We start from the raw sequence: 17,853 nt of genomic DNA, 5'->3' as shown, positions 1-17,853 counted from the left end.
TCCAAACCATAGAATGGCTATGTTTTCTTAAGTGCAGACTCCTGGGTACTCCCCCAGAAATTTAAATTTGGTACATCTGAGAAGATGCCCTGGAAGCTACAACTTCAGAGGCCTCAAGTGATTCTGACGCCCATCTAGTTAGTTTGGGGACCCAGTGTTCTTGGGAAATTCCAAATCCACAGAATATGAGAGCTGCAAAGAACCCTTAACGGTATTTGAGTCCGACCTTCTCATTTTGTAGATGAGGAAACTTAGGCTCAGAGAAGTTAAGAACTTTATTCAAAGTCACACTTGTTCAAATCCACAGCCATTATTGTCACTGAGGCCAGGCTAGAACCCAGGTGACCGATGTGTGAAGCATTTGTTTCAGTAAGGGAAAGAAATCACAGCAGGAAAACTCAGACAAAGGGATTGGAACGGGGCCTACCTTTCTGGTGTTCATAACAGCTTGATCCAAAGTCAATAACTTTAACAGAGACTTGGCCCTTTTGGTATAACACTATATTCTCCTAGAGAGAAGAAGAAAGACATATGTCAAGTTTTAATAATGTTGCCCTAGGCTCTCTATTTACCTAAATGCTGCCATTCTCCAGGACCCAGTTCAAAAAGCAATCACCTGCAGGTGGACTCCTCCCACTTCTTCTCCAAACCCCATTGTTCTCCCCATCCTCTGACTTCCCATTTGACTTGTGGTCTGTCCCTATTGTTTGGACCCAATATTTGCTGCTTTGCAGTAATTCTTTTGCAGATTTTGTCTCTTTCCCCACATAGATTGTGTAACTCCTGAAGATTGTGGGTTCTTTTTATCTTCCTTGGCACCTGGTTCTATGCCTTGCTTGCATAAGGCCTTAGAAAGATTATTGACTGAATTTGATGTTGCCATTAAATGCCTCACCAACAGACTGCTATGACAGTAGAGGACCCAAAAGAGGCAATGATTTGATTGGAGTTTGTGATCCTTTTGCTGACTCTAGGGAAAAACGTGAAACCAGGTGTTCCAGTAGAGTCATGGATAAGAAGGAAGACCTCCTGAACGCTCCTCTCAGAGCATGAGAGTGTACTTCCCAGGGCTGGAAGATTAAAGTCTTAATCATGTTTTCAAGAATCTTGCTATCAGATGAATTACTTATTATGAATATCAGACAAATTGATTGCTTACTGAATCCCTGAATATTCTAGATATGGCATAGCAGTCCTGATGTAAAGCCTCTGGCACCACAAACTAAGAAAGTACAAATTTAGTCCATAGCACCTTTTCTAAAGAATATTTGTGTTTACTGAAAGAGTATGATCAGCAAAAGTCTTAAAAGAGTAAGACTTTCTAGTGTGTCCCTAGCCCAGTGGAAAGGCTCTTTAACTCCACGGCCTTCCCATCGTATGGGCAGAAATAGCTCTACAGAGGGATGGATGCATCAGACCATCACAGCTCGTGGATACTAACCGTTAAAATCCATAAGAATAACTCCCTGGTTCTTGAACACAGACTCACCGAACATTCTCCCGGTTGTGTGTCTATTCCAGTCTACTTGATCTATTTCTCAAGGAAATCTATCACCTGATATTTTGGCTACCAAGTATCTTATGGATTTCCTTGATGAGAGTCAGTCCCTGAAGCCCAAAGACCATGGTGTTGACCCTTTGTGGCTGCAAAACAGGATTAGGAACTTGAATGTGGAGACTAAATCAATGTACCACTATCCTTGTGAGGCTCTACTAGTCAGCCCTGAGAGAACATCTTTATCTTGATAATCTTTCATTGCAAAAATATCCCAAATTTACCTAATAAGTTGCATGTTTTTGAAAAAAATTTGTTATATCCATTTTGGGGAGTGAGGAGAAGGGAATGAGGAAAAGTTAAGGGATATTTACATATCTGTGAGGGTTGTTTTTGGAACCAGCTCCTGGCTCCATATCTTCATACCCTTATACTTTTTCCCTAGCTACCTCTCTGTATTCCTCTCATTTGCAATCATTAACTCATCTAACAAGCATTTACTTATTGCCTCCCATAAATATTGCCAGGTACCATGTTAGGTCCTGGGAATAAAATGGTGAGAGGACATGGTTCCTAATCTCGAGGAAGCTTGTAGTCCAGTGGTGGATACAGATAAAGAAACAATTCCTACACAAAGCAATCAGTGCAATAATGGAGCTACATTCAGAATACTAGCAGGACAGGTAGGAAGGGTACATATATTTGGAGTAGAGGAAGTGGTCATGGACTTGCTGTGCCCTAGGACCAACTCAGAGTACAGTAGATATAATGAGGACTTAGCACAATAGTGCTCCATCCCCCTGCAAGACACATGTCTCTGCAGAGCAGAAAGGGGAGAATGTCGGCCCCAGTGTTGAACTCCTATGGACTACAGTTACTGTTGATTTTCTCACTGAGATGGCAAAAAGGGCAAACCTACATGCCCAGGACTTCTCACTACACATCTTGATGCTCAAGACCCCAACCACTCACCCCGCATAGAAAAGCCCTCAAACCTTCCTGTTCCTGTCTGCCTCAATGACACCACATCACTGGTTATTGCCCCAATATCCCTGCCTTAGTCTTTCCTGTACCTCACTTGCTTTACACAACCTATAAACATGACTGTTTGGTTTCACCCTGGAGCCTGGGCCATGATGGCTGCCCAGTTACCACTGGGGAATGGAACGAGGCAAACAGTTTTTGCAGGTGGGGAACAGCTCTCCTGGCAGGACAGAGGTTGTACTCACAGGCTTGAGGTCGCAGTGAATGATTTTCTCTACATAAAGCATTTGTAAACACTTCAAAACAGAGAGGGTGAAGCGCCGAACCACTGACAGACTGAAGCCTTGAAATCTGTTATTCTTCATCAACTCGTACAAGTTGATTCTGGGAAAGAGAGAGAGTGATGTGTATCATGTAAAAAGTGTAAAGCTGAGTTTGAACCTGCAAACACTCCCATACCACCTGGTTTCCCCGAGGTGGCAGTAGGCAAGTGTCAGATCAGGAGGCAGGGCTTCTGTGTCCTATCAACTCAACTTTCCCATTGATTCATGGTGGACCCAGGGTGAAGCCCAACTGTGTTGGCCTCTCAGATGTCCCCTCGTTTCCTATGTGACAGGGTCATTTAATCACTTCATTATGCATGTGGGTGTTAAGAAGTTGGACCAGACTTCCAGAATATTCATAGTTCTTCAAGCCCTAGGGAAGGCTACAGGAAGTCCACCAGTCACTCCACCAAGCAGCCACTCCCACCCAGGCCTGAGGAGGCTGTCTAAAGATATCAAGTTACTGATGGGTAAGGGAGCAAGACAATGGACAGATGGGACTGAGGCAAATGGAGAAGCCCTACCCTATCTAAATCCAACCTGGCTCTTGGTCCCACCTAACTGTCATCTTGCAGGGATGAGGGCTTGCTCTTGCCAGATCATCCTAAAAGCCTGCAATATATAAAAGCCAGCTATCTTATGTGAAATCTGATGACTTACAGATGTTGGAAACTAATGCAAAGCATTTTAAAAAGGAAAACTTATCCAGGGGCTGCTAGCCGATGGCTTCTGTGAAATGGGGAGAGGAAGGAAGGGCACAATCCAGGAGCAACTGCGCATCAGTCTCTTCCCCATCCCTCCTATTCTTCCACTGCTGAGCTTTCTCTAGCTCTGGCATTATTGAGGAAGCCATTCACTCTTGAGGGATACAGTGGAGATGTGAGACGTGGCTCTGGCCTCATCCTGACTAGCTGTGCGACACTGGACAACTTCCCAGCTTCTCTGCCTTTGAATTCTCCCTCCACACACTTGCCTCTCCTGACCTCTCAAAGCTCTTTTAATACAGTGACAGCCTAACTGCACTAAGATTAATGGCCAAGAAAGGCAGCCTGGGATGTCCATCTTGCTGCAAGAAAGATAATTCACCTCCACATATTGGAAAATTAACCACATTTTGCAATCATCAGAGATAGTGAGGAGGATGTTAACTTTCTGATTCAAATTTAGCCAGTTCTTAGAATTTCACCATCAGCGATGGTGTCATGAGAGCACCAAGCTACCAGCTCAGTGAAGCCAACAACACTGGGCTTCTGAGAGCTCATCCCTGATTATTCGCTTTTGCTAAATGCATTCTGGGTTTCTAGTTTTATTTAAATTGCATCAGATGGTCTTCTCAGACAGAAAATTTTATTTAATTGCATCAAATTAGCATGCTCTTTCAGCTCCAACGTTTAAACAGGTGATGCCAATCTATTTCAGTCAGTTTCTGCTCTCTTACCAAAAATACCTGTTCCTGTCCTTATTTGCTCAAAATCAAAGCCCTTTCTCTCTCTGAGCAGCCAGCTGCCTGTTCCCTTGGGTTCCAACCTCTGCATCATACAGTTGTAAAGCCAGCGAGTGGGACATGGTAGCAAAGGAAACCCATTTTCAACATATTTCAGTTTAGCTCTCAAGGGCAGAGGCCTTGGTTTGGTTATGTCAGCCAGTTCAGCACCCGGAACCTAGGCAGCACATCCTGTATGCCGGCAGGCGACAGGCATGACTGACACATGGGTGAGGTGGGCAGCTCTTGGTCCCAGCCTCATTATTCTTGGGCTTTCTAGATAACTAGGTGGCTGTGTATCCATTCTAGTCATTAAACGTTCACATCCAGAAAAATCTAGTGTTCTGGCCTCCAGGATTCTCTCCTGTCACTTAAGCAACTTTCCCGAAGAAAATGAATTAAAAAGAAAAAGCAGCTGACCCCAGGAGTTCAAAGGTGATGCAGAGGTGATTGCGGAAGTAGAAAAAGTCCTTCATGTGTACCACATTGTAGGCGTTGTCTTTGTCCTTCCTTCGGAGAGCTTCCAAGATCTTCAGCTCCATCAGGGCCTGGTGGTGAAATCTGAAGTGATTGGAGAATGGCAAGGAAGACAGGAAATGAGGACAGAAGACAAGGGTGCCATGTCGTGCTGCAGCAGTTAGCCCATTTCCTCAGCCCCTCCCCATGACCCCAAGACTGTCTAGGGTGGCAGAAAGCACTAAACATTCCATACTCTTGCTTACTCTTTGTTCTGTCATTGAATCAGACAGAGAGAGGGAAAGAGGAAAAAGAAGAGGAAGATCAGAGGAAGAGGCAGACTCAGGAAGGGGAGGCATTACGAAGGGGCCAGAGTCGTGTGGTCCCTCCTCTATAGTCTATGCCATCTGCTAAGCCACACCTCTTCTTGTTCCTGATGATTTTCAAGGCCACCAACTCATTATTTTTGTGATCCAAGCACTTGGCCACCTGTCCAAAGGACCCTTTCCCGATCATCTCCAGAACCTCGTAGCGGTAGGCAATGTGGTCATGCAGGACCTGCAGAAGCCAGGCCAGGAGTAAGGAGCAGAGCTATGGGCTCTGGAGCTTCCCTGACACTGGGGCCCCAGGATACCCATTCCCAGCTCACCGCTGACTCCTGGGGAGAACTTTCTGGACTGCACCGGGCACATGCTCAACTCCCACCCTCATCTCATTACTACTACAATGGTTAGACTATTGCCTGAATCCCAGGCCACCCATGTGGTACCAGGGAAAATCCCACAGGCTCCATCTGTGTCACGCAGTACAAGGAACATTGGATTATCTTTGGGAAACTTGAATTCTAGTCCCAGTCCTGCTACCACCTCTGGTTTTCTGCACATGTGGGAACCTATGAAGTAAGAGGTTGAACAAAGTGGCCTGAAGGTCCCTTCCAGTTTGTATATTTCATGATTCTTGAATGCAGCTGAGCAGCAGCTTTAGTTCAGAAAAAGCTTCATTTCTGACCCCTGATGTGTCTCCATCAATCAGAGAAGACTTTGTGTCTACTCTGCCTCTTCCTGGCCGGATCTGGTTCTCCTCTTGACTTAGCCAGATTTAATTCTATCTTGGAGTTAGCAGAAAAGAACTTGGACCTTTCCCAACTAAGAAGGGAAATATCTTCCAAGAGCCAGAATCACCCATGTCCCTCGGTGTTTTGGAAACTAGGGAGCAGGTGCTTAGTCAAAGCAACAGGAAAATTTAAATTAATAAGACTTTATCTGGAGGGCTTCAGATAAACCACTTACCCACTCTGAGCTGCAGTGCCCTCATCTGCAACTGAAGGTTGTGGATAAGAAGATCTCTAAGGCCTTCCAGCTCTGAGAAATCTCTGAATCCTAGTGTTACACACATGAATTTGGGAGAGGTAAAGGGGAGAATTTAAGTCCTCAGGATGTGTCTGTGATTGTGTGGTGGGGATCTGCTCATAAAGGAGAAATCAAGATCATGACTATGAACATGTACAACTTAACTGATATGTGGAAGTAGATTACTTGCAAAGGTCTGTCATGAGAATATTTTCAGAAAGGGCAAGGGATAGCTTCTGCACATGTTGGTGTAAAGGTACATATGTGTGTCCCTAGCATTTATATATTTCTCCTATAGGCCACCAGTTTGGTGGTATCATAATTATTCACTCACATGTCAACTTTGACATTGATGCTGTTTACTTGAGGCCAAGGACCAGGTTGTACTCATTTTTGATAGTTCCCTTTATATTTCCAGAGTCTAATAGATGCCCAAGCATACGACAGGGTCCAAATAAATAGGTATTCAATTAACATTTGCTGACAGAATAAATGGGAGAATACAGCTGTGGTGCTTGTTTGGCAATTTAGCCACGTGCATCGTATATGTGTGTGTCCACTGCAACGCAGTAAGGATGGAGATTCCAAACATACAGAAAGAACACACTATCCCTCTCCCCTCACCAAAAACATAGCTCACTAAGATCTGAGATTGAGCAACTGAGTTCTAGCGAATTAATTTAAAGGTAGCGCTGACATCCCTGGGGAATTTCCCAGAGACTCCAGGCCTAGGTTTCAGGGCTGGGTGAGGGAGGGTGGAAGAAAGGGAGGGAGGAGTTGAGGATGTCTTGCCGAACTGGAGGTAAGATTTATACTGGAGATTCTTAACCAAGGACCCATTAATAATCCCCATCCTTGAAATTTTGTGTATGTGCAGGTTACCTTTTATGGGATGAGAATTTACAGCTTTTATCAGATTCCCAAAGAGATCCTTGGCCTAAAAAGGTTGAGAACCAGGGCTCTAGATAAAGGATGTGTGCCAGAAAGTCTAAATCCTTGCTTCTCAAAGTGTGGCCCAAGGACCAGCAACATGGACATCACCTGGAAGCTTTTTAGAAAGGCAAAATCTCAGGCCCACCCTAGACCTGCTGAACAGAATCTGCACTTTTAACAACATCTCCAGGTGATTTGTGTGCATAGTAAAGCTCAAGAAACACAGCCCTAGATACTGTTAAGAAAATCTGCCTCTTCTATGAAGCCACCAAAGGCCAATCTTGTTTCCTAAACCTAAGTTATGAGGAAATGTCCAAAGGAGGAAATTCCCAACAGCCCACAGCCGAGCGGACTAAGGACCACACATCTGATATCCTCAGAAGTAGGAATTGTTTCCTGAAGTGAAAGGGACACCTTCGACGCCCAGATTCCATGCTCAGGCTGGGAAGAGGCACCGTCCTGGGGAACCCTAGAGATACAGTCAGAAGAGCAGGAGTCGCTGGCATCCACCTTCGGAAAACCGAAGGAAGTCAAGCACTATGCCCCAGGGATTATAGCGGCAAAAGCTTGTTTTTCTGTGGGAGAGATAATGTTTATTATAAAATTTAAAAAGGTCCATTATGGACTTGTATGGAGGAGACAAAAAAGGGAATGTGGAGGAGACTGCACCTTATTCCATAGTGTGGCCTTTTCCAATGGGGCCGGCGCTGCACAGTAGGAGAGCCTGTGGGAGTTCACCCAGGATACAAAACTGTTACTCCAAATACTCTTGGAGAAAATCATTATTGTGTTATCAGAATGGTTTGTTTCTTAATTGCATGTTTTTCCATTTCTAAACGCGGTATTTTTTGGTTTAGCACCTACTAGAATCCTTCAGGATGCTTAGTCTCAGAAATAGCAGCAGCAAATGCTATCAAATACCCCAGACTTTTTTCCTTTCCAGAGTGTCTCTTGTCCCCAAGCCCCAAACCCCTGCAGTTCCCATGGGCTACTTCCCCATCACCTTCCTATAGGAGCCATGGTCGTCATCAAAGCTTGTCTTGCTGAATCTCTCAGGAGCCATGTGGAGCTTCTCAGCTTCAAGCCCCAGGAACCACAGCTCTGTGTAGCCCAGGATTTCACTTTGCTCATAAGAAGATAGCTGGTTCTTAAAAAACTTTAGGGCCTCTGTATGGAAAACACTGTAGTCAGTGAGGTTGAGGCGACATGGGGATCTGCCCAGGGCTCAGATGATGGGATCCCTTCCCATTCATGAGCCAGTCGGTCCTTTCCTCAACTGGGTGGCTCACTAAGCATCACGCATCTTGAATCTCATAGGGTGGAAATGTAACAAGGATAGAAGTCAAGGGGTTGTGCTGATTTCAACAAATCAGGAGGAAAATGCAAAGGAAGGGAAAGGAGGAATTTAGGCCCCAAAGAGCTGTGAGTTGCAGCAGCATGGATAAAAACTCCAGGAGTAAACTTAGTGTCAACAATAGCAGGTAGCTAAGGCAGCAGCTGTCTGAGTTAACGTGGTATTGGGCTCCACAAACAGTCTATCCTGAGCGAGTCTGCAAACTGTAGTGTCTTCAGGGACCAGGCAGGTAACATAAATGTGACTCTAAAGGCCCAGGAGCTATTTGGACTCACTGAGTCAGTGAGTCTCCCGGACTACAAGGAAGGAAATTCTGCTCCCTCTCCTCTCCTCTCCTCTGGCCAGGTCACAGCAGGGCTCTGGTGTTTGGTGTGAGGATGGCGGGAGTGGGATTCATACTCTGAGATAAAGATAAACTAGACAGTGCTGAGAGGAGGGAAACGAGCATTGGGGGGTGGGAGGGGCACCACGTTATTGACAAACTGCTGAAGAGCTGGAAAAGGAACCATTGGGAGGAAAAAAGACCTACGGGGGACAAGATCTGTGTCTCTATATATGTGAAAGGCAGCCATGTGTAAGCTGAATAAGGCATGTTCTCTCCCCAGAAGACAGACCCAAGGCCTAAGAGAGCAGGGAGGATCAGCAGAGATTTCAGCTCTGTAAAGTCAGGACCAGCTCCGAACTGAAATGGCCTCCTCGTGGGTAGTTCCTGAGATTGTTTAACAAGAGGAAGGACAGTTCATTTCAAAGCTGTGCTAGAAAAGCTCCTGGCATCAGATAGTGTTGGCACCTAGTGGATTTTAGTTTTCTTCCTTTGAACTCTAACAGGTCATGAATCTCTGAACCTTGTGAGGAGTTGAGCTCCTGGCCAAAAATCTATGCATGATCTTTCAGGTCTGACCTTAGGTGATTACAAAGGCGTAACCAGGCAGGCCTCACGGAGGAAGCTGCCCTCCCCACACCAGCCTCGGTGCACAGGCAGTGCACTGAAGTCTCTGAAGAGTCGCAGTCAAGGACTCAGGCTCCCCTGGCTGGCCACACTCTCATACATATCTACATTCCTAACCCAGGAGCCTCCATTCAGAGGCCTTCCTCAGGTGCTTCTGCCAAGACCACCTTATTGGGGTGTGGGGGTGACTTCAAGACACTTTCCCCACTCTGACTCAGTGCACAGCACTTTTCTACTCCTAGCTCTTCCCCCTCCTGTTTCTACCACCCTCCTCCATAAAACGACAGGAGCCTTGTTCAGGCTCCTGAGGCAGTGAGACAATCCCCTCCGAACGCACTGATACATCTGACGCAGGCCTGGTGGCAGTCCATGGGGGAAAATGGACCCATGGGGAGCCAGTGCTTTCTCGTATTTAGCCTCTTGCTTTACTATCACAGTAAGTGATGAAAGGCTTGACTCTTACTTTCATTTTGGCTTGTTGCCCTCATGGACTACTCCAACACCTGGCAGCATAGCTTTCTCCAGCTCAGCTCAGCTCCTGACCCCCTGACCATCTATAACCACCCCCCACCACCCCTGCTGCTGCCCCAAAGGCTTACCTGCCGCTGTCAGAGGCACCTTGTGCTTCTGGGGTGCTTTCTCCTCTGGCTTGGGATCTAGAGTTTTAATGCTCAGACAGAAAGGCATTTCTGAAGCCTTGAGCTCAGAGGCTGACATCTGATTGTGACTTTGACTCTCCTGTCCAGGGAAAGAGACTTGCAATAAAGGGTTGCTTAGGCTTCTCGTAGGTGCCACAAACTATTTATCTGACCAAGAACGCCCAAATGCACCCAGACTCTTCTCTTTCCTCTCCAGGGAGAAAATGGTAATTATGAGTCAGTAGGTTTTCTCAATCCTTCTCTCAAAGGAGTACCTGTCTGACTCACATTATTCTCTGTGAGACTCATGTACGTTACAGTATGCAGTTGACAACCCCAATGACATCTTACTGCTGGAAGAGATGAGAACAGTTTTTTACCACTGCTCTTGAGAAGGCCAATTCCTAATTTGTGCCAAAGGGCACAGATCCTTGAACTTACGTGTATATAATACCTCTTTAACTTGGCACTTTCTCACATTACCTCATTTTGTCCTTACACACACAAAAAAACAGGAGACATGGAAGGAAAACAAACATTTTGAATACTTGTACCATTTATATATCAGATACTTCACTTTGCCTTTTCTCAATGAATCCTCATGAATCCATCCCGTTTTGTAGAGAAAGTCAATGACTTATTTGCTCAAGTTTACATTCATTGAGAACAGGACTAGAACCCAACTCTCCAGCTAACACTGTGCTTTTCCCACCATGCTGGGCCTTTCTAAATGTGATTCTGGACTGAAATCAGGTCTTTCACTTGCCTGCTCAGGGCCATGTGCACTGCCCTGTACTCACCTGATACAGCAGGGGTGGCTTTGGCGGGATTTTATTGCTGATTCTTGGGAAGTTAACCATGTTCTTCCCCTTGGCATCCTCAAAAGGGAGTGAAGTAACGTTGGTGTTTGTATTCTACAGAAGGAGAATCTGGGTAAGTTTCAGCCTCAAGCAAGAAAATGTCTTCAGGGAGTCATTTCTCCCAGCTCCCTTCCCACAGCAAGGATGAGCCTGAACCAAATTAAACCTGTAATTTTGTGGTTATTATTTAGGATGAGACTAAAATAAAAAAAAAAAAGAGTGTGAGTACTATGAAGATATGGCCAAATCATGAAGGTGGCACTGAAATAAGTGAAGTTTAACAAAAACAGGCTAAACTTGAACCCAGAACCCAGGGGTTCTCCTTCTTCCAGCCCTCTCTTAGGGAACTGAATGATATTTGTCCAAAGCTGAGACACAGCTGGTACCAGACCCACCTCTATAAAACCTGGTATACTGGCCACATTGAAATAGGAACTGGATACAATACTTCAACTTAACACCACCCAGCATAGCTAAGCCCTCCACCAAGCTATAACAATGCAGACCATTTAGAATAGTCCATTTGACCTCCTAGAATAGGGACGTAGTCTGAGGAAGAGGGGATTGCAGAAGGCATGGGCCATGGCCTCAGACTAAACTAATTTGATTGGCTAACATGTACTATATGCAGGATTTGGCTGTTTATTGGATGGACAATGATGATATCTGAGCAAATACTGCAATGCCAGATCTTACTGAGTCCCAACTTCTCATCAGGTAAGTTTGTGGGGACTAAAACTTATAACCATCAACAATGACAAGTTGGCACTGAGAATAAGTTGGGGAGACTGAACAGATAAATGAAAAGTACATTAACAAAACACAACCCAGACTAAATACCAACCAAAGAGCATGGACAACGAGTGTCAACAAAGAAGAAAGAGATCACTGTGAATGCCGTCCGCCCAGGAGGATGTGGGGAGGCTTTCTGGAAGGGGTGTGGCTTGGTCTGGGCTTTAATGGGGAGGAAGGGTAGAAACCATGCTCATTAGGCGAAACACTACTATCTGGGCATATCCAGGGGTCTTTACTGTCATGCTGGTTAAACTGGAGCAGAGGGTACACTGGTGGAAGGCACTAAACGCTAAGCTAAGATACTTGGCCTTTATCTTATGGGCAATAGTGAACCACTGACAATTTGCAAGGCTGGGAGTTACATACGCAAAGCCGTATTTCAGGAAGACCCCTCTAGCAGCAATGTGGCATAAATGAATGCTTATAGACATGGACTCTGAAGTCAGACTCTGGTTTTGAATCCCAGCTCCACTACTCATTAGTTGATTGACCTTGGGCAAGTTATTAACCTTCCCTCATGAAATATGGAGATAATAACAGTACCAACCTCATAGCGCTGTTGTGAGGATTAAATAAGTTCATAGGCATAAAGCACTTCAACCAGTGCATTGTATATGCTAAGAGTAAGTATTTGCTAGAGCTCGTTTTCATCATTTGTAGAATGGACAGAGTGATCTTTACTCATTTCTCAGGAAACAGGAAAATCATGGACTCAGAATTGATGGATAATGAGTAAGATAGTGTGGAGCCTAAAATGATTAAAGGAGCTGAGGATGTTTAATCTCAGAGAAGATAAAACAAAACAAAACTCCTGAGAAGTTAACAATTCTGACACTGCCATACATATATACTGGAATCAAACAACTGAATAAATGGATGGCAGATGATAGGAACCAGGTTTCTCATTGTTGGATAGACATGTACAGATAATCTACATCAACATCAACCTCACCACCATGTGATAATGGATTAGAGTTGGAGCTGTCAGTAAGAACTCCTGGTTAACTTAATATAGATATAGATGGCTACATACAGAACTATGTATAAATATGTGTATATTCAAGGGTTAGTGCATGCACATGCACACACACCTTTCTTTGCTTTGTCAGCTGATAGGTCCTAAAAGAAATAACACCCCAGTAGACAAAGCACACCTAGCACTCAGATCTTGGCTTCTAATACCACTCTCCAATAAGAGGAACCAAGGCTCCTTGGAGAAATGAGTGATTCTAGGATTGGGGCAGAAAACGTCCAAGATCAGCCTAGAGCATCTTGTAGTGACAGAAAGTAAGGAAGTGCTCAAACAGAAAAAAAAAACCCACAGTGATGAAAGTATGTCACAGGGGCACAGGAGCCAACTCAAAGAGCTCCCAATGGCCAAAGCTGAAACAATTTTAGCAACGAAGTAAAGTAGTATTGAATTATAACTCAAAGTATAACATAAATATCCATGCGTCCACACTGATGTAAATAAAAGGTTGGATAAAGAAATAAGTAGAGGAGAAGAGACAAATCTCCCACGCAGAAGAATTCCTAATAAATGATACAGCTATTCTGGCTAGCGGAGGTGGCGCACCACTGCCCACTCCTCACGCGTGGGCTGTGCACAGTGACTGGTTTCCAAAGAGTCCAGCATGGAAGGGGGAAAGAGCAACTTCACCGCGAAGAAACCAGACACACACTGCCTCAGCCAGGCGACCCAGTCAACACTGACAGTCATACACCATGTTGATAGTACGCACTGTTGATCTGATTGAGGAAAATGGCACTTTATCTCAGTGGTCTTCCTCCCCACACCTAGAAACCCAATCTTATCATGAAAAAAACAGACAAATTCCAATAGACAAGCAACCTACAATATACCTGACCAGAATTCCTCACAACTCTCAAGGTCACCAAAAACAAAGAAAGTCTGAGAAACTGTCACAGCCCCGAGGAGCCAAAGGAGACATGAGAGCTAAATGCAATGCAGTATCCTGGATGCGATCCTGGAACAGACAAAGGACATTAGGTAAAAATTAAGGAAATCCGCCTAAAGCAAGGAGTTTCATTAATAGTAATGTATCAACATCAGTTCATTAATTGTAACTAATGCAACATATACATGTAAGAAACTAATAATAGAGGAAACTGGTGTGGGGTGTGGAATGGTATATGGGAACTCTGTACTACCTGCTCAATTTTTCTGTAAATCTAAAACTGTTCTAAAAAAATTGTCTATTGATAAAACTCCTAGGAAGAGTGGCTGTCAGAAGGGTTGTTGCTTACGACACAGTATAAACTGGTTCTATGTGGTCCAAAGGACAGAATCAGGCCAAAGTGTGGAATTTATAGGGAGGTAGCTTTTGGCTCAATACAAAGAAGGATTTTCTAAAGTTTAGAGCTTTCCGAGAATGACATGGGAGTCCTCATGAGGTAGTGAGCTCTCTAACCCCGGAAGCGCCAGAGTCCACCTAATGAGCTTCCGTGAGAAAAGGGCATGGAACTGGGGGCTGAGGAAGATGTAACCTCCAAAGTCCCATATGTAAGATTCCTTCAAATGACCCCTGGGAGTGTGTCCTGAATGCAACCTTCATCCTCTTGTGGAACCAAGACTGAGAACCGTTGTATAGAACAGTGCTTCCCAGCCTTTGTCACATCGTGCTGCACATAAAAAATTACATTTGTATGACAACCAGAGGTAAAGAGAGGCAGTTCACAGCCAGATGCTACCAGCCCAGCATTCCAGCAGCCCCAGGCTGGGCCAGGCCACCGAGGGTGGAAGCCTCTACATCTCTGCATGGCCATACCCCGTGCATGGACACCAAGATGCTGCACAAGTTTATGAACTTGCTGGCTGTTTGTTGTCTCTAGTAGCTTCCTCAAGAGGCACACAATGCTCCCTAACTACTCTTCATTCTGCTCCAGCACCCCCAGGAGGCAAGAAGAAGAAGGTGTGATCTCCAGTATTCACTGTGGTGAAATGGAATCTTTCCTTGGACACTGAGTTTCATGACATTGATCTGTAGTCCCTTACTGACCTCTGAGCCAATATAACAGGAACCTCTTTAATCATCTTGAGCTCTGTGTCCAAATTTAGACTCCTCAGTGTAATAAAGATTTTTCTCATAGGAAGACATAGCATAGGTGGCGATTCCTCTGGAGAAGGAATCTTCTGGAGAAGGAATCTTCTGGAGAAGGAATCTTCTGGAGAAGGCCTCTGCAGGCACCAGGAGACAAGGCAGGGCATCAAGGAAGCCACCAGGGCCTTTCAGGACTCCTTTCTGTGTTCATTACAGCTCTCGGAGGCCTCCTCAACAGCCAGAACACTACTGTGAAGCTCCTTTATTTTCCAGACTTTTTGTATGAACAGACACTGCTTTTATGATTTAAAAATACCATTATTTAAAAACAAAAAATATTACAACAGAGAACTCTAAATGGCTCAGTGCAGTGTGAAGGGGAAAGACAGTAACCACTGCAGGGAGCACTCTTTGCTGGAGAGCCAGGAACAGAGTGAACCAGACTTGAGAAGAGGCCGTCAAGGGACCTGGACTCAGCCGCAGGGCACGGACACCACACTACGTGGACCAGAAGAAGGGAGGGAGACCCCATGTTCACAAGTAGGTTCAGCTTGTTGAGATTCTTCCACGTCTAGGCCCACATTTGAATCTCAGGAATCCCCTGGGGTCTTTGGCTATGCTTGTTGTCGCTGGGTGATAGACCCAGAGGGTCTGGGCATGACACCAACATGTATGGTGACAAAGCCACTGATCAAAGGCCTCGAGTCTCAGGTTCTGACCCCGGGCCCTTCCGCTGGCTCTCTTGGGCCTCTGTCTTCTGAACTGGAGAACTGAAGGCTCTTGGCTTCTCACACTTCTTTTGTTTTCTCAGCAAAAAAAAAAAGAAAAGAAAAAAAGCAAATTCCATCTCACTGCTTTGCAAAAGCCAATTCACTTTTCTCAAACAGAAGCTGAGTTCAGCTTGAAAGCTGCTGCAAGGAAGGTGGGAAAACTGAATCCCAGCTGCCCCACCCCCCACCCACATCCCAGGCCTTCGTGCGAAACAGCTGCACAGGTGCCAGACTGTTCCAGTTATCGGTTCCTGTGACACGGCCTCAAGGATTCTTCCAGGAACACCTCCTTCTTGTTTCCCCAAGCCAGGAGGACACTGGCATCACAGCGCTGGACAGACCTTGGAGATGCACGCATTCTTAACACATTTACTGGGTACATCCACATGCCCGGCAGATCACACGACCCGATGGTTTTCGAAGTTGTCTGAAGACCTTTTAAAATACAGAATCTGGGACCTGACCCCAGACTCCCTGGTGATGGAGCCCTTAAACCTGTATTTTTAAAAGAGCTCCCCAAGTGAGTTCTGTGCAGCCAGATTTGGGAGTCACATTCAAACGCAATCCCCTCCTTTGGAATTAATCTCTGCCACCCCTGAATTTGGTTTCCCTTTACACCATTCTCCCATTACCCACTCCCCCACCACTTCCTCCCCTCCAAACCCTTGTCGTTCACCTGGTGACTTCACCCACATTCAAGCCTCAGCCAAGGCACCTCTTTCTCCATGAAGCCCCTGTGACCGTTCCCTCTGGCATTTCTAACCCTCCTGCTACCCACACTTTGTACTTGCTCCTATCACAGCACCTGCAAAGGGTTGTTGCGATTAGTTGTTTTACATCTGTCTCCTTCTGACGGACTATAAGACTCTTTAATAAAACACCTGGGGTTTATCTCAGAATCCCGAAGCCTAACATGGTATCTCACACGTAGTAGGCACCTAAATATATGCTAAAGGAAAGGACAAAGGAAAGCAAGAGAAAGAGGAAGGGAGAGACTGAGGGAGCAGGAAGCCCAACTCTTGTCCTCAAAGATCTGAAATGACCCTAAGCAGCCCTAGAAGACATTTAGCTCTGACTTCAGCATCCCCTCCCGGTTGGTAGTCCACCCTTTCTTTCCCCAGTATAGCCACATTCCCACTCCAAGTGGCTTCCACTCGCACCGGGGACCAGTGCGCTCCTGCTCCCTGGCACTTCCTTTTGGAGGGACAGCCTCCGAATCAGCTAATTCACATGAGAATCCTCCTGTCCGTATCCCCATCTCAAAGACAACTGCATTTTCAGAGAGGATTTTTAGAAAAGGGATGGCTTTGTCTTAAATCAATGAATCTCTCTACTCAGAGAAGACTTTCCAGCACTGGGGAACTAGATAAAAGAGTTGCTTCATTTTAGGAAACAAGGCTTCACAAACCCTATCAGGCAGGAGCCCCGTTCCACCACGAATCACGCTGACATGTAACTTTTATGTCAGAATGAAGGAAAGAGGTACATAGGGAGGTGAAATCTCTAATTCTGTGACCTGCATCAGCGTCCTCTCCCTGGGGTCCCCAGAGTGGTGGCACTCTGCCTTCCCCTTCCCTATTTTGTATTCTCATCATGCCAAGCCCCCACCCCCAACATGCACAGTTTACCCATGGGTCACAGGGGGGTATATTTCCTGCCCCCTCACTCTGAAAACTAAAGGATAATAGGCCTGGTGCCTATGTAGGGCTGGTTAGAGCAGAACCCTGAGACACATCACCTCATCTTATTACCTTGGACAGAACCCTGGATGTCCTCATCTATAACGTTCAGCGGAGAAAGCAACTGGGTTCTCAGCAGGCATCAGGGCCACCCAGGTCCCCCGACCCTAAGTCACACAGCCTTTTCGGAAAGGCACACCTCCGTCGAACAACCCTGCCCCCATCATACCACACAGAAGATTTTTCTGTTTTCTCCTTGTCTCTTTCTCCTCCCCATTAAAGAAAAAGTAATCCCCAAGTGCCTAGTTAAGGTTGGACGGGCAGATTAAGCTCAAGTTCTGTGATATCAAATCACAGCTTCCCCCTTCCAGGCTCCCTCATCCCTTCCCAGAGGCCAGAACAACCTAGAGTTCAAAACAAATGCCTTAATGCAGAGAGAGGGTGTGACAGGAGAGAGAAGAGAAATCTTTGGGGATTCTCTACAGAGCACAACAAGTTCAATGATTAGGTCCAGCAGAGCATCGCAGAGAGCTGGGAGAAAGAGGGAGGTGCCAAGTCTCCTCACATCTCCAGCTAAGGCAGTAAGCTGCTAACTGCACAGACCTTAGGCAGATTGCAACATCCCTCCCACTGCCGCTTCTAGCTAAGATTCTGCCTTAAAGCCCCTTCGCTGTGTGTGAGGAAGCCCAGGATGCCAAGACAGAGGCAAGCAGCCTCTTGATT

General features: G+C 45.7%; 1 protein-coding gene across 4 annotated transcripts in view; it reads right to left on the bottom strand.

The window, feature by feature from the left end:
* Positions 1 to 17,853, bottom strand: part of DYRK4 (dual specificity tyrosine phosphorylation regulated kinase 4) — a 51,706-nt gene that overhangs the window by 11,099 nt on the left and 22,754 nt on the right. For 2 of the 4 annotated variants that reach the window (XM_008530542.2, XM_070620541.1), the window contains exons 5-11: positions 10,765 to 10,878; positions 9,926 to 10,064; positions 8,027 to 8,190; positions 5,163 to 5,299; positions 4,706 to 4,846; positions 2,725 to 2,863; positions 428 to 509 (exon numbers count right to left, since the gene is read on the bottom strand). In XM_008530542.2, the coding sequence (XP_008528764.1) occupies positions 428 to 509; positions 2,725 to 2,863; positions 4,706 to 4,846; positions 5,163 to 5,299; positions 8,027 to 8,190; positions 9,926 to 10,064; positions 10,765 to 10,878 (916 nt within the window). The remainder of the gene's footprint in view (positions 1 to 427; positions 510 to 2,724; positions 2,864 to 4,705; positions 4,847 to 5,162; positions 5,300 to 8,026; positions 8,191 to 9,925; positions 10,065 to 10,764; positions 10,879 to 17,853) is intronic. The other 2 variants (XM_070620542.1, XM_070620543.1) reach the window with 1 other exon arrangement.

Source organism: Equus przewalskii, chromosome 5 (genome assembly GCF_037783145.1).
Source record: "Equus przewalskii isolate Varuska chromosome 5, EquPr2, whole genome shotgun sequence".
In the NCBI taxonomy this organism is placed as follows: domain Eukaryota; kingdom Metazoa; phylum Chordata; class Mammalia; order Perissodactyla; family Equidae; genus Equus; species Equus przewalskii.
This window is presented reverse-complemented; position numbering and strand designations above follow the sequence as displayed.